This window comes from Hyperoodon ampullatus (assembly GCF_949752795.1).
Source record: "Hyperoodon ampullatus genome assembly, chromosome: 1".
Taxonomy (NCBI): domain Eukaryota; kingdom Metazoa; phylum Chordata; class Mammalia; order Artiodactyla; family Ziphiidae; genus Hyperoodon; species Hyperoodon ampullatus.
The window spans coordinates 195,137,874-195,160,404 of NC_136914.1; the positions used below are offsets into that span (position 1 = coordinate 195,137,874).

At 39.5% G+C, this 22,531-nt stretch overlaps 1 protein-coding gene across 1 annotated transcript in view; it reads right to left on the minus strand.

Moving 5' to 3' along the window:
• The window catches only part of IDE (insulin degrading enzyme), a gene marked incomplete at both ends in the record, with an annotated part of 119,723 nt that overhangs the window by 16,024 nt on the left and 81,168 nt on the right, over window positions 1-22,531 (minus strand). Inside the window, 6 exons of the mRNA XM_079711840.1 lie at window positions 1,011-1,131; window positions 2,605-2,715; window positions 4,573-4,717; window positions 8,642-8,724; window positions 10,956-11,078; window positions 13,028-13,130. Of these exons, the coding sequence (XP_079567966.1) occupies window positions 1,011-1,131; window positions 2,605-2,715; window positions 4,573-4,717; window positions 8,642-8,724; window positions 10,956-11,078; window positions 13,028-13,130 (686 nt within the window). The remainder of the gene's footprint in view (window positions 1-1,010; window positions 1,132-2,604; window positions 2,716-4,572; window positions 4,718-8,641; window positions 8,725-10,955; window positions 11,079-13,027; window positions 13,131-22,531) is intronic.

Consider the following 22,531-nt stretch of genomic DNA (forward strand, 5'->3'; position numbering starts at 1 on the left):
CAGCAGGGAAGCCCAACACTTCTTTTCTCTTATTGCTGAGCATGTAGGAAGAAAGATTAATAGGTAAAGTAATGCTTAGAAGTGGAAAGATAAAACAATAATAAAGGGTAGTATTGGTCTATATTCTTTCCAATGAAACAACCCTGCAAGTAATTTCATTCCACTGAATAGACATTCATTAGACACACACTGAGGGCATAATATACTAGATACTAAATAAAGAGGATAAAAGGAAGGCATAATTCACTGCCCTTGAGGAATTTAGGACGTTAAAGCAAAACCTCTGAAAACTAGATTTAAAATTTTAGGAAAAAAGCAACAAAAGATGACTCTTTAGGCTTTACATATTTTCCATTTTTAACCAAACTGAATAGATCTAAAAATGCCTAAGCGGGCTTCCCTGGTGGTGCAGTGGTTGAGAGTCCACCTGCCGATGTAGGGGACACGGGTTCGTGCCCCGGTCCGGGAAGATCCCACATGCCGCAGAGCAGCTAGGCCCGTGAGCCATGGCTGCTGAGCCTGTGTGTCCGGAGCCTGTGCTCTGCAACGGGAGAGGCCACAACAGTGAGAGGCCCGCGTACCGCAAAAAAACAAAACAAAAACAACAACAACAACAAAAATGCTAAGCATTCTTTCTGTGTGATAAGACTTTCAAGCTCAGCCCTTTTTTCCTTTTCTGAAAACTTCAGTATTAAAAAGGTAAGTGCTTGGGTCAAAACACTGTCATCTGCAGAAATCTATGTACAGTAATAACTGACTGTTGTGGGTCCAGGTTGAAAACAGCAAATGTGGTTAAACTGCCTGAATACAAAAGCCACTTCAAAGGCCACCACTGCTTTTGTAAAAGAAAAAAAACCAAAAAACAAAAAACCCCCAAAAACAGTATGCACAGCTGGCTTTAATGGAACTATAAGTTATTAGAAAGCATAAACACTAGGTAATAGGATAAACCAAAATGATTTTAGAAAAGAATGAAGAAAGCATTAGGCTATAAGTAGAAAGAGTCTCACCATCCAGGGCGTCTTTCAATTCATCTTTAGTCCAGGCCACTTCAGTCATCAGCAAGCGGAGGTAGTACATGGCGTGCTGGTGAGGCTGTTCAGCTCGGAAATTGTTAAGAGATCTCATATACTAGTGAAGGGAGACGTGGGTTTGTTAATTTTATCGATCTTTTTAAAATCATTTCAAAAGGTCAGCTATAATCAAACTTCATTTTGCATAAATGATGTGTTAAATGGGCTGCAGGGGTATCTGCTTCATCCTCCTTTTTGAAGTTATGTAATTCAGACTGGGACTTACTCCTCTCTCCCTTCTGATACTTAAACTAAAGAGCATGCTTTTTCTTTCTTTTTTTTTGAAGTCTTACTTTTTTTTAAAACAATTTTTTTGTTTTTTGGCCCCATAGTTAAGAAATGTAAAGTTAAGAAATGTAAAATGTAAAATTCTGAGAACAGAACTTCAATTAAATTCAATTAAAATATATGTTCCTTATAACACCAGAAATAGTATCAGGAGTGAGGTGTGTACACTGAGTCTTAAAAATGATTGCGGACTTCCCTGGTGGCGCAGTGGTTAAGAATCCACCTGCCAACGTAGGGGACACGGGTTCAAGCCCTGGTCCGGGAAGATCCCACATGCTGCGGAGCAACTACGCTCGTGTGCCACAACTACTGAGACTGTGCTCTAGAGCCCGTGAGCCACAACTACTGAGCCCGTGTGCCACAACTACTGAAGCCCACGTGCCTAGAGCCCATGCTCTGCAACGAGAAGCCACCACAATGAGAAGCCCGCACACCTCAATGAAGAATAGCCCCCGTTCACCGCAACTAGAGAAAAGCCTGCGTGCAACAACGAAGACCCAATGCAGCCAAAAATAAATAAAATAAATAAATTTAAAAAATACGATTGCATGTTGTATTTTCAAAAGGTTTTTTTTTTTTTTTTGCCATACTGCAAGGCATGAAGGATCTTACTTCCCTGACCAGGGATCGAACCTGTGCCCTCTGCAGTGGAAGCTTGGAGTCTTAACCACTGGACCACCAGAGAAGTCTTGAGCATACTTTTTCTTTGTCCAGGCTGCTGCTTTACCCCCAGCATCTGACATGTACGCTAAGTACCTTCACTACGGGATCTCTTTCATCTCTCAGAAAGGTATCCCCAGTTTTCAAGGCCTCCATCTCTTGGCATCCTTTAATTCTTCACCATAAGGTCATCCCAAAAGGGCTCGAACCTGTGTCCCCTGCACTGGCAGGTGGATGCTTAACCACTGAGCCACCAGGGAAGCCCTGGAGTGTCCTTCTTAAATGGAGGTTGGATGAAACCTTCAAGGAGTCCCTGAAAGCCACTAGGTCTACCTCAGGCTCCTCTCTGAAAGTCAGTGCTATCCTAGCTCTTAGGACCTACAGAGAAGGGGGCCAGGTGTCCACCAGAGTCTCCCAGGCTTTCCTTCTGGATAGAGTATAGCATTCAGCAAAGATAGGATAAAATGACTGCCACAGGGTTATGAATGCTTCTTTTCCTCCTCGCCTTTTTCAAAAATGTTCATAATGTGGCAATATCACCATATGAATAAAAAAATTATAAAAATAAGTTGAGAAAACTTACTGCCTCTTTGATAATTTCAAATCTTTTTTCATCAATCTCAAAGGTAGCCATTTTCTCAATGATCTTCTTTAGCAAAATTGGCTGCTTGTCATTATAACCTTTCACTGAGAGCTACGGAAAGAGTTCAGGATATTAAAAGTCTAAAATTAACATGAAACAACTTCAACTTGACTTTAAAACATGCAGAAAATCCCCAAACCAGGTGTATCAAAATAAAAATAAAACAAGAAATTAAATGAATTTCATTTCTCATAAATATAGTTCAACACTTAGGAAGATAACACTGACCATCTTTATTTACTAATATCCAAAAGCATATGGTGTTCCTAAACAAAAACAATAGCAGGAAACTTACCTGGTGCCAAACTATGGCAGTACACACTATATATCATCAAAATTCAAGTTCTCATTAAATCAAAATTAATTATAGAATGTGTTTTAAATTTAACCTTCAAAAAGAATTTCTAAAGAATGGCAGGCTTAAGATTTTTATAGTTGTGTTAAGAAGGTAAAAATCATAGGGGAGGGTTACCTAGCAAATGACTGGATATGTCCCCAAATTGTTTATATTTAAATATTTTAAAAAATCATCTTTTAAGAAATCAGGAAGCCCCAATTTTGTATTATATGGCATATTGCCACTTTTCTTGTCCAATGTTGCCCAATAATGGTCCATAGGTCTCACTACTTGCTTGTTTGATGAGTTCTGCTGATGTACCAAAAGCCAGTGGCGAAACAGATGTGAAGTAAGGATACACTGTATGTACTGTCTGGATTTTGCCTTAGGACAGTTTACTTTAATAGTTTCTGAAAGCATAACATTTTGAAAAGCAGGGGAAGCCTACTATCACATTTCCTACTATTATATTGCCACATGGTGGCACCCACAGAGGTAGAGGATACACTGCAACTAGAATATCTCTGGACGCCTCTACCTTATGAAAATTGATAGGCAAGCATCTCAGCAGGAGTGAAGGTCACTGCCCATGGAAAGCACATCACGTACCGTGGGAACTAGACTGACAACTAGCAGAAAGCCCATTTGGTCACAAATTAAAAATAAAAATTATTTATTTTAATGGTGATATGCTACTAAAACTCAACAGCAAAAAAATAAACCATAGATTATTACTTTTCTATTTGGATTTTATTTTGATCTCTGAGCTTCAAATTTCCCTGGACTCTGAGAATGGTTAGGTTATATACATTCTTATACATTAAACAAAAACTACCAGAAAAGTTACTTGTATGAAAAAAAAAGTCACTGCAAAATAAATAAAATTTTAAAACCCTAAAACCTTTTGTATAGAATTAGAAAGAGTACACAGTGCATGCTCTCATTTTAGTTGTTATGAAAACATACAATATATTTTTAAGAAAAGTGAAGATGAATGTGTGCCATGTTAATTTGGAAATGAGATATAAGTTTGGAAACATAACAGAAACGGTTTCAAGAGAAAGGATCTAGTTATTTCTTGGGATGCATTTAATAATGTTTATCTTAAAACACACTTTAAAGTAGTTAATGATACATGCGACAAAATAAATGAAAATGTCAGACGTATTTGAACACAGGAACTTTCTACTACTGTCAGCAGAAATAAAGAAGCTTATAATATAAGTAAAATTCAGCACAATAGTAACTATGGGTATCTTTCACTTACAGATGTTAATATATTCAAATACATGGAAAGAACAACATGCTTTCAGGATTAATATGTTAAACATTTCAAGCAGAGGAACATGCAAATAAATGTAGCACAAATACATGTTCACAAGATGCACTAAACTCTACTAAATCATTTGTTAGTGGAACTAATACTAACTTGAGTTCTTCAATCATTAAAAAGGTGCAAGGAAAAAACCATCAATCTTCTTGTTTTAAAGTGCAGAAGTTAATAGTTTTCCCAAGCTCAACATAATGCTTAAACGGTGTGATGCCTTTTCTTTTGTTTTCATGTTACTTACAAGTATTGCATTCATTCCTGATGCAATGCCATAGCTCAAACCTGAGAGGCGTGCTGCATATGTATACTCTTTTAAATCATCCTTCAATAACCTGATAAACAGGTATGTCATGTTGCAATGGAGAGGATCAGCATAAATGTAGCGACTAACAAAAAGAAAAACAAAAGAAATGCTTTGATACCTCAAGCAGTGGCATGGTAATGAAGAAACATGACTGAAGAGTATGAATATGCAGCCTCATGATCTGGATTTCTAGGGAAATAGTATAGGCCAACCTTCTGTTTTACAATGGCAGGAAGACTTCATTCTCTGTTGTCAAAGACCAAGACTTCAGATACAGAATGGGAGAGATCTAAACCTAAATCAGGGTCCAATTTTGTTTTGAGGAGAAAAATATGACAGTCTGATGACAGATGTTTTAAAAAAAAGAAATTAAGGAAAATTTGCATAATATGAATGGTATATTGCTGAATACTTAAGAGTAAGAGCTAACCTAAAAATTAAATGATGCGAAAATATGATTAGTCACAAAAAAAAGAAATTAAACTCACACCCTCAATCAAAAATGCTTCCAGCAAATCAATATAAAAAAGGTTGATGAGTGGAAGGCTCTAAGACGTGGGTACTTACATACATCCCATAGATGGTATTTTGGAGGTCATAGCTCAAGCCTGCTAGCTCTGCTGCATATGCATACTCGTTGAGTGAGTCTTTGAGGAGCTCAAGGTACAAATAGGCCATGTTACAGTGCAAGGGGTCCACATAAGCAAATGGGCTGGAAGAAAATGTTGACAGTAAAATAGCTGATTTATTACTTCCCAATGTGATATGGCCTTTCGAGATGGATCAAGGAACTGAACAGGGGTTAAAATAACTTCCTGAAGATACACTTTGAATTCCTGAATCTGACTCTTCTCATGAGGAAAAAAACACGATGTTTAACAAAGAAGCTTGAAATATGCCATGTGTGCTGGTAGTGGTGAAGAGGGAGAAGGAATTGCTTACCCCAGATGGCGTGGTAGAACTGACAAGTGAGAAACACTGGGTAGGTGAGGAGGAGGAACAGGCCAAAACGCATGCCTACGTTTAGGCTAATAGGAGAAGGCATGGCTGACAGAGCTGATAACAGCATGTGCATGTCCTCTTTCTCCCTCTAAGCAAGCCATACCCTTGGTGGACAGGAGGATGAGATTGAGAAGTTTGTGTGCTATGATTATATAAACTTAAAAGGGAAAAACTGAGACTTGAAAGAGAAAAATTAAGACCTGTGAAAATGTTAGCTTATCTCTTGAGTTTCCTCCCAAACCAAGAGACTGGAACACTGTCAGTAAAGTAATTGATAACATCCATCATACAACTACAGCCAGAACTAGGAAAAAATATTAAAACAGGAAAATTTTTAAGTGAGAAAGAGCAACAAAAGAGAGGAAATAACTACAGAGTGCAAGAGCTAAATAGGACCACAGAGATGACCTAACTTAAATCTTCATTTCCCAAATAAGAGGCATCATTTTCCTCATGTCACCTGGGCTAGTAGCAGCAGAGTTAACGATTCAGATTTAAGTCAAATGACCTATTCATTTGACTATGTGACACTGCTTACCTTTATGAGAAGCAAGTAAAAGATTCCTTCATTCAACAAATATGTACTACATTCTCACTACAGTGCTAGGCACTTCTCTAGGTACTGGGAATAAGGAAGGAACAAATCAGGCAGAGTCCCTGACTTCACAGAGTTTAGAGCCTAGTTGGAAGAGACAAATAATAAATTTAAATATGATACATCAGGTGGTGATAGTGTTATGGAGAAAAATTATGCAGGGTCAGAGGAACAGGAGTGATGGGTAGTGGGACAGGGAGATTGCTAATTTACATAAAATTATTATTAATAAATTAATTTTTATTATTAAAATTATTATTAATTATTAATCAAGGCCACTCTGAAAGGTGACATCTGGGTCCAGACCTGAAGGAAGCAAAGGAGCAAGCCCTGGGGATATATGGGTGGAGAACTTTCCAGGCTGAGGAAATAGCCAGTACAGAGGACCTGAGGTAGCCTCGTGGCTTGGTTTGTTTGGCAGCAAGTTAGAAGTTTTACTCTGGGCTTCCCTGGTGGCGCAGTGGTTGAGAGTCCTCCTGCCGATGCAGGGGACACGGGTTCGTGCCCCGGTCCGGGAAGATCCCGCGTGCCGTGGAGCGGCTGGGCCCGTGAGCCATGGCCGCTGAGCCTGCGCGTCCGGAGCCTGTGCTCCGCAACGGGAGAGGCCACAACAGTGAGAGCCCGCGTAACGCAAAAAAAAAAAAAAAGTTTCACTCTATCTATAGCACAGGAAATATAACCAATGCACTGACATCAGAGCCAGAAATTTTATCAAAAACTGATAATTAAGTAAAAATAGGGGTAAAATGCTTAGCCACAGAGAATTAAAATCAAAGAGAAAATTCTAAAGCTATACATTCTCCACCTGGCAAATCTAAATAACACTCTGTCATTTAATTTTTTAAGTATTATACATGATGACAGACTTCCTTCTTTAGTCAAATAGAAGGAAGCAGTTCAGAAACTTACTAGCACAACTCACAAAAGCATCAAAACAAAAGAGAGTCCTTGAAAGGGTTCATCCCCACAGGCACCCTTAGGTGGAAGTGAAAAGCTAGAAAAAAACAAATCTGGGAGTTCAAAGTCATATGGATCAAGCTCAGAACGCAATTCCAAGAAGTGTCCTAAAATGCTGCATCCACAGCAGCTATGCTGGTGAATTGGAGAGGGTCCTAAACTAACCTTTAAAAGAGAACACGATTCAAGTGGAATTCTTAAATCCTGGTTCACTTGTTAACTTAAAACATATTATTTTGTAACCAGATGTTATATGCTTAGATATGGATCACAGAGTTTTAAAAACTGTACATATACATAATATTATCCTATTTCTGAAAAGATTAAAAGGATATACACAAACAGAAAATTTATTTAAGAACGTACAAGAAACCTAATAGTGTTTACCTCTAGAGAGACCAGAACACGGAGAGGGATTGGTGGGAAGCAGACATTTTAAATTCTGAGAACTATACTAGGCAGTGTAGAGAATGCAAACATATCAAATGGCCTCTCAAAAGGTATTCTGAAGCCAAATTATAGAAGCCAAATGGGGAAGTGTGACAAGCTGCTTAGAGTGTTAAAAATATCACTCTGAACTATCAAAAAATAAAACCAGCTTTGTAATGCTCTCTACCAACATTAAGCCATAATCAGAAAGCCCATGTTTGATGTAAACAAACAAACAAAAAACAACACCAACAATCTCAGCGCAGCTCTAGATAATCTATGAATCTCATGCTATAAATAAACAATGCTTACATCCCTACAATCTCAACATACTTGTTCGTGAACTATTAACTTCCTACTCAAGATATTCTTTTTCTCTTTCCTAAAACATTTAAACACATCCAGCTTTAATTTCATGCCAAGCAAATCAAATAAAAATTAATGAAAAAGTTGATCATTATATTGAACATTATTAAAAAATGATAGGTTTATTTTATAAACACAGACCACTGAATTTTAGAAATATAAAATTATAGAGTGCAAACTCACGAAGTAAAATTTGAATTGAGTGACAACGTTATCACACAAATAAAATGAGATAAACTAAAGATTTATACTGAGAAATCACTGCAACAGTAGCATTATTCATAAATTTGATTAAACATCTTCCAGCAAGCCAGGAATACAGAAAGCAGTATCTGAGGGCTCCAGAAAATTAAAGGGCCGGAAGGGATTCAAGATCATTTAGTAACTACTACCTCTTCTTCTGGGCAAGTTCCAGGAATACAAAACCAAAACCACAACAAAAAAACCACCCCAAATTATTTAATCTTTCTTCAGTGAAACTTCTGGTGAGTCTACAGCCTTCCCTTAACAGGAAGAAGCAGCCTTCCTTTGTCTAGGCTAAAAAACTCGAATTCCTTTTATTTCCAGACATAGGTCCTTAAGGAAGCAAAGAAAACTTTCAGAAATGTAATTGTTGATTTTCATAGGAAGCTTTGTAGCTAGATTCATTTTACGTACCTGAAAAATTCAAAGTTGAGACAGGCCTTGGGCAAGAAAAACTTATCATCTTGTTTGAACCAGAGTTTGCTCATAGCTGTATCCTGTGATGGAGAAACAGTATGTTTAGGGAAATACAGGCACATTCGGCAAAAGTCTTCAATCAAATCACTCTTCAAGAGGAGGAGGACAGAGGCAATAGCTGAGCTTTGTTCTGGAGAGACTGCTGTCCCATGGCCTTGAAGCATACTCAGAGGGTCAGCTGGTGGGAAGCTGGAGAGATGACTGGTGATTCCAGTAGTAGAGAGAAATCACCCTCTTATCAGCACCCTGGGTCAAAGAGATGGGGACACAGTGGAGGAAGAGACAGACAGGTGAAGCCAATACCAACTGTCCTGTCCCTGTCTTTCAGGATGCAGGGATACAGATGCAGGAGTCCTTGGGGGGTGGGTGTGTGGCAGCCAGCCACCAAAGTGGGCCACATGGATCCCTGCCTGCTGGAATTCACACCCTTGAGTGGTCCTCTCTCCTGCATTGGACCAGGGTTGGTCTCTGTCTGACCAACAGATTATGGCAGACGTGATGATACGACACTTCTGAGATTAGATTATAGAAGACACTGTGGCTTCCACCTTGATCACTCATTTTCCCTCTTGGATCACTCACTTTGGGGTAAGCCAGCTGCCATGTTCACGCAACTCTATGGAGAGGCCCATGTACCGAAGAACTAAGGTCTGCCCAAAGCCACACAAATGAACTTGGAATAGAATCCTCCAGCCCTAGTTGAGCCTTCAGATGACCAAAGTCCCAGCCCAGAGCTTGACCATAACCTGAGAGACCCTGAGCCAGAACTACCCAACTAAGCTACTTCCACATTCCTGTCCCTTGGAAACTGCATGAGATAAAATAAGTGTTTGTGGTTTTAAACTGCTGAATTTTAGAGTAATCTGTTACACCGCAACGGATAACTAACACAGCCAAGGATGAACAAATAAGCCACTCCTTTGCCTCTCCACTCACTCATTCATACTATATTTTAAAAAGTCTTAGGGACTTCCCTGGTGGTCCAGTGGTTAAGAGTTCGCCTTCCAATGCAGGGTATGCGGGTTCGATCCCTGGTTGGGGAACTAAGGCCCCACGTGCTGCGGGGCAACTAAGCCTGTGTACCACAACTACTGAGCCTGCATGTCACAACTAGAGAGCCCGTGTGCCGCAACTACAGAGTCCATGCACTCTGGAGACCGCATGCCACAACTAGAGAGAAGCCCACGCGCTGCAACAAAGAGCCCACACACCGCAACAAAAGATTCCGCATGCTGCAAAGAAGATCCCGCGTACTAAAACTAAGACCTGACGCAGCCAAATAAATTAAAAAAAAAAAAGTCTTAAAGTTCACTTGAAACTACCTTGAAACTCTGACAAGAGATATAAATGGTTTAATGTTCTCCTTAGTTTATGCTAAAATGGCCTATTTAAAACAAACAAAAAATAAAAATAGGAGAAGTAAATAAGCTTTCTCTTTGAATAACCTAACCTATAACTCATTAAAATGTCATTTTTAAAGAAAAATGATTGTCTCATTGATAATCTAGTTGCTTGAGATAAATTAAATTTCATAGTCCTAAACACTAATTCTCATCTCATTGAGTTAATCTGAATGTTAGGTCATTTGAAGAAAAGGGAAAGAAAGATGTTTGTCTGTGGTGGTAAGTTTAGAAAGAGTTAGTTTTAAAGTTTAGAAAAGAGGATGTGCTGTAAGAATTTGATCCATTTTTCTACACAATCTACCCATGGTGTAAAATAATGACATGAAAAGAACATTCTGAAAAAGAAAACACCCTTCTCAATCGTTCTTCCCACTGGTTTATAACTCCATTAACTTCATATAGTGCTCTGTCAAAATGAGAAAGAATTGTTTTTAAGCACAGGAAATCCAACAGCTTCCCCTGGATATGCTCTCTTCCAGGCTTTAGAGATTCATTCTTATCTCTAACTTTCATGATGCAGCATAAATCTACTTCCTTATTGGGTCTTCAGTGAACATGGAAAAAAGCCCGCTTTCAATAGACTTGTAGTTACATTCCAGACTTACTATTTTATTGTCTGCAAAGAAAACAATTCCCTAGATTCTATGCTGTATAGTAGTTTTGTTTATTTTAAAATGTCTAGCCTTTTAATATTTCTTGTAGTTATTCTCTCTGCAACTTTTCTGTTATCTATAGGGTGTGAGCCCCACACATCAACATAGTACCAAATGCAAGAAAACATCTCTCTAGTCCCTTCTATGTAATAGGTCTGTCCCCTAAATTTAATATCAATGATTCTAACATATTACCTTAATAAGAGAAGGGTATGGTGTTGCTTCTTTTTCTAATGATAAAATCTCAAAATCTGTAGGAATAAATTCATTCTTCGTTGGAAGTTTAAATTTCCCATTCAGATCAGCATTTTGCCATTTCTGGATGAATAGTGAAAACACACACACACACACACACACAAAAGCAATTAGGATCTGATTTAAGAGTTTAAAACAGTCACATTGCTTAATATCTAGGCAAATAACAAGAGAATAAATGTCACACAGCATTCTCTTCCATCATATATAAAAAGGCTACTCCCAAGATCTATCAATGACTTTTCATGAAACTTGAATGGGAGTCTCTGGAACTAATCAAGGTTTTACACTTATCTATCTTTCCTCTTTACACATGTCTAAAATGACCAGCTGAGGTGAAGGAACAATCTGAGACTGTGGAACTGAGGCTAACTGGTCCATATGAAGATCATGTTTGCTCCAGCTCTTTAAAGAATGGAGGATAATCTGCACAGAGATAAATACCCACAACTGCTAGACAACAGGTCATTTAAAAGAGTTAAACTTTCAGCTACACTATATTACTTGCATGTATGGCTTGAAAACTAGGTTAAAGGGGGCTTCTTTGACTTCAGCACTTCTAAAGGCCTGGTCTACTTCTCTCCCAGACGACCACATGCATTTTCAAGTGGACCAATATTTCAAGCATAAGGTTAAGGACAAAGTTGAGATTCAAATCTGGATTGTGGGACAGGATCGACACAACCTGCAGGTTGGATCTGTTCCATGGGCTACTTCCAAAAGCTAAGTGAGGCAGATCAGACTACGACTGATGAACTCTGATTTATAAGACTTTTCATTATTAAAAAAAAAAAAAAGCAACCAACTGCCAATGATTCTGGGTTCAGTAATTTGGTCTCCAGCTGATGTGGCACAGCCTTGCAGCTCTTGTGGTTCTATTTTGGTCCCTGCATTTGTGTCTTTTGGCACTGGGATGGTGGGGATGTTGGCCATATTATTTATATATAGCAACTTAAGTCCCCAGTATGGCTGAATCGAAGGGACTGGTAAACACTTAGCAAGTAATTTCACTGCTGAGCTTCCAGATCAATTTGTTTAAATTCCCATTTGGGGCAGGTTTGTCATGATCAGAATTTGGTGAACAGGGGTTTTCTCTTGTTTGAGGGTTAGTTCACACCCAGCACTAATTCATTGGAGATCAGCTTTCCTCACAGTTTAGTAAGATGGACATTTTCACATACTAAAGGGCTTCAGTCATCTCCTTATGTGTTGTGAATATGTCAGAAAAGTCCCAGTAATAATTTTTCTTTCTTAAACTACTTTTTTCTGTATCGTCATTACCCTGGTACATTTAAGAAATACCCATTACCCAAGTTTAACTAGAATTTAGTCAGAGCAAGGCTTTCTGGTGTCTCCCCATGAATAAAGGACACAGTCTCAAAGCTACACAGCCAATGAGAACCAAAAAAGAAAAAGTACTGGACAAGTAGATAAGACTCACAAACAAAATCCTGACTCCTGATGAATGGGGTAACATACTATCTATACATACCTGTTTTGAAACAAATCATAATGACCCTATGTTGACAAGAAGAGCAATGATACAATATGAGGCATAAAATATAGCCCCTCCTAAAGTGAAGATGGTATGAATCCCAGAAATTGCTCCCCACCTGTGTTCACAGCAAGATCGTGAGCTCTCAGCCCTTGCATCTGTCTTTCAGGTTCTCTATTTCCATCTCTTCCTGCCTGTCTTGGTGCCTTTGCAACCCTGTGTACTTTGGACTTCATTGATCTTTGACCGCATGAGACTTGGAGTCTGCTTTACAGCCCTGCTGGTCTGACAGACAGACGAGAAGGTGGCTACAGTATCATTTCCTCATACAGTATCATTTCCTCATGCAAAACCTAAGCTCCAGCTCTCCACCTCCCTGTTCACTCCTCTTGGGATGGTACAGACAGTGCTGGGCCATCACTCTCCACAGTTTGGGCCGTGAATTGGTTGATCTAGGGAGCTCATATTCTTGTGTGTCCCTCACACATCAGCTTATTCACAGACGGGTTAACCCTACCTTAATGACTTCATCTGGTATAGCTTCTTGTTTGTACTGAGTTCCGTACCACTCTTCTGTGCGATCAGTTTTTCCTTCAAAAGATTTGGAAACTATTGCAACCCTAGAGATAGATGGAAAAAAAACCTATAAACTCATGTTGTATACATAAATTTATAGAATCTGACTCACGAAAATATAAATAATATCCAAGAATGTGTTGGGCCTCTACAACCCAGTAAGTCCTATGAGGCCTAGCTGAAACAGCAATGTACGTATAGAAGGCTTTGATCATAGTCTCTGTTCTCCTTTGGTTATAGACCATCATTTTTGGTATGAAAAGCTGCTTGCAAGAAAGATTCTTGTTATGAATGCTATTGACTAAAATCTTAAAAGAAGAGTAGCTAGGGAAAAAAGTGGAACCAGGTCAGTTGAAAAATAGTCCTTAAAAAAGCACAACAAAGTACTCCCTCCCAGGAACAGCTCAGGCCCCAGGGTTACAAGAATGGATAAGAAAATTTGTTGGCTCATTCAGAGATCCAAAAAAAATTAAAAACACACTTTCGTTATAACTTGCTAAGTTTGTACTCTGTTATTTTTTTTTCCTGCCAGACACCACCATCGACCGTATGTACTACATGTACATTGGCCTTCCTGATGCTAGGGGAGACAGGGACAAGACCAAGAAAACATCTCTATCTTTCTCTGCTGGGGTAGTAGAAAGAGCACAGAAGAGAAGTCAGAAGGAAAAAAAGTTCAGGGAGGGAAGGTAGAGGTAAAATAATGTCAAAAGATTACAAGTAGAGGAGTGAAAGAAGCTCTGTACCAGTGGAGCTTCTGTCCCTGTGTGGATCATCATGGACAGTTCTGCCTCTGCTGCCTTTTTTTTTTTTTGCGGTACGCGGGCCTCTCACTGTTGTGGCCTCTCCCGTTGTGGAGCACAGGCTCCGGATGCGCAGGCTCAGCGGCCATGGCTCACGGGCCCAGCCGCTCCGCGGCACGTGGGATCCTCCCGGACCGGGGCATGAACCCGTGCCCCCCGCATCAGCAGGCGGACCCCCAACCACTGCACCACCAGGTAAGCCCCTTTGCTGCCTTTTAACTATCAAAGTTGGAATCATTTCACTCCGACTAGCAGGCTCAACCCCAGGCTGGGACCAATCCTACTTTGAATCTTGCAGATAGAGTACTAGGCCAGTAGCTTGGAAGGCTTGCCATGCAGTCAGTCCTGTTATTGGTTTCACTTCTTCTTTATGTCCCAATTCAAATAACTACGTTCACGTCTGTTCCTGCTTGTTCTCACTTGTCCTCCCAGAGGTTAGGTTCTAGCCTCTGAATGTTGGTCTCACAGCTGAAAGCCCACTGCTTGCAGTCAAAACTCCCCTCTACTGAACACCCATTAATTTTCAGGATCCTGATCTCTGTGTTCCAAACACCTGCCCATCGTTGGACCTCCCCAATTTCAATGCCTGACTGTTTGAACCACCATCTATTCCTTATTCATTCTAGATGAAATACTCCACCTGGCTAGCTATAGACTTGGCTTTCTCACTTACTTCAGGGTAGATATCATAAGCAATCTGACTCACCTGTTAGAATGACTGACTAATCTTCCAGTTAAAGGTGTTCCTAATCTGGCCTAGCTGCCACTGACCACTATAAGTTCTAGAAAACATGCTAAATAAGAATATGTTCGACAGAAACATACAGAAGAATCATAGGGTTTAACAGATGGAAGAGTTCTGTTATTATATCTAGAAGAAGTGATACGTGTTGGCTATTTGAAAATCCTTTATGAGGGGTATATGTACTGTATACAGAACGCACATGGCCACATGAAGGGTATACGATGTTTCTTAAGGGCATTCATTCAATACATGACAGAGCCAGCTAAGAGTCAGTCATAAAAATTGCTTCTATTCCTGCTGATTTTTCAAAGAATGAATGGATTGATTCTCAGGGAGACCTCTGAAAAACATGTTAGGAAGTAAAATTCCGTGGCAGAGAGGTGGTATTCCATCTTCTCTTCCATGAGATGCTTGATTTTGGAAGTTTATTACATAGATGGCTCTGGTTTCCCTGAATGACAGCCCATGAATCAGAATAATGAACAAGGGATTGATTACAACTTGTGAAGACTGGAGCATTCATTTGGCAGTGGACTTGCTCTCTGGAACAGGAAAACTTTAAACTCAGTTCTGAGAGGGAAAGTGAAAAAACTCGGGAAAAGCTATCAAATGCTCTGGAGGATGACTATATGACACAGAAGGAAGCAGACCCTGGAGGCTGTCCAGTATGCTCAGGTTAAAAAAGGAGGAGAAGGGCTTCCCTGGTGGCGCAGTGGTTGAGAGTCCGCCTGCGGATGCAGGGGACACGGGTTAAGGCCCGGTCTGGGAGGATCCCACGTGCCGTGGAGCGGCTGGGCCCGTGAGCCATGGCTACTGAGCCTGCGTGTCCGGAGCCTGTGCTCCGCAACGGGAGAGGCCACAACAGTGAGAGGCCCACATACCGCAAAAAAAAATAAAAAAAAAATAAAAATAAATAAAAAAGGAGGAGAAGGGAGATTTATTAGTTACAATTCTAAGGGATCTAGATAGTTAGATACCAAAGTGAAGTGTATGGGGTAACAGTTGACGTGTTACCATAAGGAAGTAAATACGAAGTAGATAAGCGTAGCTCCTCAAACTAGGGAAATACCAAATATTGGCCTAACAAAAAGAGATACCTTTGCAGACCAAGAGTTAGTGTACCATCGAGGAATTCAAAACTGAAATACAATGGAAGAGTATGTATTTTCAAATAAATTACGAAGGGCGAATAACAGAAGAGACAGAGTAGACACATGTCAAACGTATATAGAAATCTATGAACCAGAGTGTGGAACTGCGAGAGCACCTGAATTAGGAGACAAGGAGAAAAGAGTCACAATAACTGAGGTACACCACAGAGAGCTGCAGTATATTTAACTGCAGACGATTGAGAAAAACTGGCACAGACACTGTAGCATCTTAGACTACCTGCTGGAAACCCAATTATACTAAACAATAGTCTCCATGAATTTTCTTTCTTAAATATGTGTGTGTGTTGAGGGGTGAGGGGGGAATGCTACTCTTCAATTCCATCCACAAAGAATTGGCTACTGACATGGTCCTTAGAAATGTGAGAGGAAATGGCCTCTTACTGTCATACTGAAGCTTACAACAGTAAGAAAAGGAAACAGTGGGCTAGAATGAATGCTGACTCTTGACTTCCAGTCAGCCATTTAGAAGTGTTCAGTGGGAATGAATAGCTGTTGCTGCTGATGGAATCCATTCAGAAATAATCCTGACTACAGACATTAAAAGGCAATATGGTTCCCCAGGAATGAATTCTCATGAGACCTTTGTAAATAATCCCTGAGAGAGAAAAGAAGGAAGACAGCCAAGAATGAGAAGAGGCTTCACAGGTAACTGTGATAAATTTAAAAAGAATTAGTAGAAAGTGCACAGATCTGGCCATGAGAAACTTGGATTCTGGTCGATACCGTGACTCACTTTCTTTGAGATCTTGCCAAAATCACAGTTAAGATCTAAATTAAGCAAGTCTCTGGGCTTCGGTTTCATTACTTTTTAAATAGGGATTCAAACTAGATGAACTCTGTCCTTCTACTAGTAGATTTCCACAATATCATGATATCAAATCATATTTTTAAGATACGCAACAGAGGAAGAAAGAAGGCACAAAAAAAAATCTACTGATGGGAGGCACAGAGAGTCCCATACAGAATAAATCCAAGGAGAAATACGCCAAGACACATATTAATCAAACTGTCAAAAATTAAACACAAAGAAATCATGTTAAAAGCAGCAAGGGAAAAACAACAAATAACACACAAGGGAATCCCCATCAGGTTAACAGCTGATCTCTCAGCAGAAACTCTACAAGCCAGAAGGGAGTGGCAGGACATAATTAAAGTGATGAAGGAGAAGAACCTGCAACCAAGATTACTCTACCCAGCAAGGATCTCATTCAGATTTGATGGAGAAATTAAAACCTTTACAGACAAGCAAAAGTTGAGAGAGTTCAGCACCACCAAACCAGCTTTACAACAAATGCTAAAGGAACTTCTCTAGGCAAGAAACACAACAGAAGGAAAAGACCTACAATAACGAATCCAAAACAATTAAGGAAATGGGAATAGGAACATACATATCAATAATTACCTTAAATGTAAATAGACTAAATGCTCCCACCAAAAGACACAGATTGGCTGAATGGATACAAAAACAAGACCCATATATATGCTGTCTACAAGAGACCCACTTCAGACCTAGAGACACATACAGACTGAAAGTAAGGGGATGGAAAAAGATATTCCATGCAAATGGAAACCAAAAGAAAGCTGGAGTAGCAATTCTTATATCAGACAAAATAGACTTTAAAATAAAGACTATTAGAAGAGACAAAGACACTACATAACGATAAAGGGATCGATCCAAGAAGAAGATATAACAATTGTAAATATTTATGCACCCAACATAGGAGCACCTCAATACATAAGGCAAATACTAACACCCATAAAAGGGGAAATCGACAGTAACACAATCATAGTAGGGGACTTTAACACCCCACTTTCACCAATGGACAGATCATCCAAATGAAAATAAATAAGGAAACACAAGCTTTAAATGATACATTAAACAAGATGGACTTAATTGATATTTATAGGACATTCCATCCAAAAACAACAGAATACACATTTTTCTCAAGTGCTCATGGAACATTCTCCAGGATAGATCATATCTTGGGTCACAAATCAAGCCTTGGTAAATTTAAGAAAATTGAAATTGTATCAAGTATCTTTTCCGACCACAATGCTGTAAGACTAGACACCAATTACAGGAAAAGATCTGTAAAAAATACAAACACATGGAGGCTAAACAATACACTACTCAATAACGAAGTGATCACTGAAGAAATCAAAGAGGAAATTAAAAAATACCTAGAAACAAATGACAATGGAGACACGACGACCCAAAACCTATGAGACGCAGCAAAAGCAGTTCTAAGGGGGAAGTTTATGGCAATACAATTCCACCTTAAGGAACAGGAAACATCTCGAGTAAACAACCTGACCCTGCACCTAAAGCAATTAGAGAAAGAAGAACAAAAAACCCCCAAAGTTAGCAGAAGGAAAGAAATCATAAAGATCAGATCAGAAATAAATGAAAAAGAAATGAAGGAAACGATAGCAAAGATCAACCAAACTAAAAGCTGGTTCTTTGAGAAGATAAACAAAATTGATAAACCATTAGCCAGACTCATCAAGAAAAAAAGGGAGAAGACAGAAATCAACAGAATTAGAAATGAAAAAGGAGAAGTAACAACTGACACTGCAGAAATACAAAAGATCATGAGAGATTACTACAAGAAGCTCTATGCCAATAAAATGGACAACCTGGAAGAAATGGACAAATTCTTAGAAAATCACAACCTTCCGAGACTGAATCAGGAAGAAATAGAAAATATGAATAGACCAATCACAAGCACTGAAATTGAAACTGTGATTAAAAATCTTCCAACAAACAAAAGCCCAGGACCAGATGGCTTCACAGGTGAATTCTATCAAACATTTAGAGAAGAGCTAACACCTATCCTTCTCAAACTCTTCCAAAATGTAGCAGAGGGAGGAACACTCCCAAACTCATTCTATGAGGCCACCATCACCTTGATACCAAAACCAGGCAAGGATGTCACAAAGAAAGAAAACTACAGGCCAATATCACTGATGAACACAGATGCAAAAATCCTCAACAAAATACTAGCAAACAGAATCCAACAGCACATTAAAAGGATCATACACCATGATGAAGTGGGGTTTATTCCAGGAATGCAAGGATTCTTCAATATACGCAAATCAATCAATGTGATACACCATATTAACAAAATGAAGAAGAAAAACCATATGATCATCTCAATAGATGCAGAGAAAGCTTTCGACAAAATTCAACACCCATTTATGATAAAAACCCTGCAGAAAGTAGGCATAGAGGGAACTTTCCTCAACATAATAAAGGCCATATATGCCAAGCCCACAGCCAACATCATCCTCAATGGTGAAAAACTGAAACCATTTCCACTAAGATCAGGAACAAGACAAGGCTGCCCACGCTCACCACTCTTATTCAACTTAGTTTTGGAAGTTTTAGCCACAGCAATCAGAGAAGAAAAGGAAATAAAAGGAATCCAAATTGGAAAAGAAGAAGTAAAGCTGTCACTGTTTGCAGATGACATGATACTATACATAGAGAATCCCAAAGATGCTACCAGAAAACTACTAGAGCTAATCAATGAATTTGGTAAAGTAGCAGGATACAAAATTAATGCACAGAAATCTCTGGCATTCCTGTACACTAATGATGAAAAATCTGAAAGTGAAATCAAGAAAACACTCCCATTTACCATTGCAACAAAAAGAATAAAATATCTAGGAATAAACCTACCTAAGGAGACAAAAGACCTGTATGCAGAAAATTATAAGACACTGATGAAAGAAATTAAAGATGATACAAATAGATGGAGAGATATACCATGCTCCTGGATTGGAAGAATCAGTATTGTGAAAATGGCTCTGCTAACCCAAAGCAATCTATAGATTCAATGCAATCCCTATCAAACTACCACTGGCATTTTTCACAGAACTAGAACAAAAAATTTCACAATTTGTATGGAAACACAAAAGACCCCGAATAGCCAAAGCAATCTTGAGAAAGAAAAGTGGAGCTGGAGGAATCAGGCTCCCTGACTTCAGACTATACTACAAAGCTACAGTAATCAAGACAGTATGGTACTGGCACAAAAACAGAAAGATAGATCAATGGAACAGGATAGAAAGCCCAGAGATAAACCCACGCAAATATGGTCACCTTATCTTTGATAAAGGAGGCAAGAATATACAGTGGAGAAAAGACAGCCTCTTCCATAAGTGGTGCTGGGAAAACTGGACAGGGACATGTAAAAGTATGAGATTAGAACACTCCCTAACACCATACACAAAAATAAGCTCAAAATGGATTAAAGATCTAAATGTAAGGCCAGACATTATCAAACTCTTAGAGGAAAACATAGGCAGAACACTCTATGACATAAATCACAGCAAGATCCTTTTTGACCCACCTCCTAGAGAAATGGAAATAAAAACAAAAATAAACAAATGGGACCTAATGAAACTTAAAAGCTTTTGCACAGCAAAGGAAACCATAAATAAGACCAAAAGACAGCCCTCAGAATGGGAGAAAATATTTGCAAATGAAGCAACTGACAAAGGATTAATCTCCAAAATTTATAAGCAGCACATGCAGCTCAATAACAAAAAAACAAACAGCCCAATCCAAAAATGGGCAGAAGACCTAAATAGACATTTCTCCAAAGAAGATATACAGATTGCCAACAAACACATGAAAGAATGCTCAACATCATTAATCATTAGAGAAATGCAAATCAAAACTACAATGAGATATCATCTCACACCAGTGAGAATGGTCATCATCAAAAAATCTAGAAACAATAAATGCTGGAGAGGGTGTGGAGAAAAGGGAACACTCTTGCACTGTTGGTGGGAATGTAAATTGATACAGCCACTATGGAAAACAGTATGGAGGTTCCTTAAAAAACTACAAATAGAACTACCATACCACCCAGCAATCCCAATACTGGGCATATACCCTGAGAAAACCATAATTCAAAAAGAGTCATGTACCAAAATGTTCAATGCAGCTCTATTTACAATAGCTAGGACATGGAAGCAACCTAAGTGTCCATCATCGGATGAATGGATAAAGAAGATGTGGCACATATATACAATGGAATATTACTCAGCCATAAAAAGAAACGAAATTGAGTTATTTGTAGTGAGGTGGATGGACCTAGAGTCTGTCATACATAATGAAGTAAGTCAGAAAGAGAAAAACAAATACCATATGCTAACACACATATATATGGAATCTAAGGAAAAAAAAAAAGGTCATGAAGAACCTAGGGGTAAGATGGGAATAAAGACACAGACCTACTAGAGAATGGACTTGAGGATATGGGGAGGGGGAAGGGTAAGCTGTGACAAAGTGAGAGACTGGCATGGACATATATACACTACCAAATGTAAAATAGATAGCTAGTGGGAAGGAGCCACATAGCACAGGGAGATCAGCTCGGTGCTTTGTGACCACCTAGAGGGGTGGGATAGGGAGGGTGGGAGGGAGGGAGGGAGATGCAAGAGGGAAGAGATATGGGAATATATGTATATGTATGACTGATTCACTTTGTTATAAAGCAGAAACTAACACACCATTGTAAGGCAATTATACTCCAATAAAGAGGTTAAAAAAAACCCAAAAAAAACAAAACATAGTTTCCACATGGCAGGAACTTATAATCCAATGAGACACATGACCTAAAGCAAAATATGATATGCTGGGACTTCCCTGGTGGTGCAGTGGTTAAGAATCCGCCTGCTGGGCTTCCCTGGTGGCGCAGTGGTCGAGAGTCCGCCTGCCGATGCAGGGGACACAGGTTCATGCCCCGGTCCGGGAAGACCCCACATGCCGTGGAGCAGCTAGGCCCGTGAGCCATGGCCGCTGAGCCTGAGCCTCCGGAGCCTGTGCTCCGCAACAAGAGAGGCCACAACAGTGAGAGGCCCGCATACCGCAAAAAAAAAAAAAAAGAAGAATCTGCCTGCCAATGCAGGGGACACGGGATTGATCCCAGGTCCAGGAAGATCCCACATGCCTCAGAGCAACTAAGCCCATGCGCCACAACTACGGAAGCCCGTGTGCTTAGAGCCAGTGCTCTGCAACAAGGGAAGCCACCGCAATGAGAAGCCTGCGCAATGCAACGAAGAGTAGTCCCCGCTCGCCACAACTAGAGAAAGGCTGTGCGCAGCAACGAAGACCCAACACACCGAAAAGTTAATTTATTAATTTAAAGAAATGTGATATGTTGATCCCATGTTAGCAGATACAGGACTTCATGGATCTTTAAAGTGCAAAGGTGGACCAAACAACGGAAAAAAGGAGTTGAAGCTCAGGCTCGGTGAGTGAGCCAGCCGGGTGACTCAAATGAACTCACATCTCCTACACAGATGAGTCACATTCTCTGATGCTTAGGCAACTAACAAATCCCAGCAGGATCACTGCCTATCACCTTTTATAATTAGTGGATGACAGGAGAAGAGGCAGAAGACTGAAGATGGGCAAATGCTCTGATTTTCAGAAAGGAAAAGGAGTGTGGCCTAAAAACCATTAACAGAAGTAAACAAAACCACTGAACAAAAGTAAAATGTATGCTCCGGCAAATTCACTCTTATAAAATGTGGATTAGGCACTGACCTCCTGACAAAATTCTACAGTCAACTGTCAGACTGTCAAATATCTGAACAAGAAGACAGTTATCACTGGGACCTACATGGATTTACCAAGAATAACTCCTCCCAAACAAATGGATTTATTTATGACCTAAGCAAGGCATGTGGCAAAAACTCTATAGCTGTAT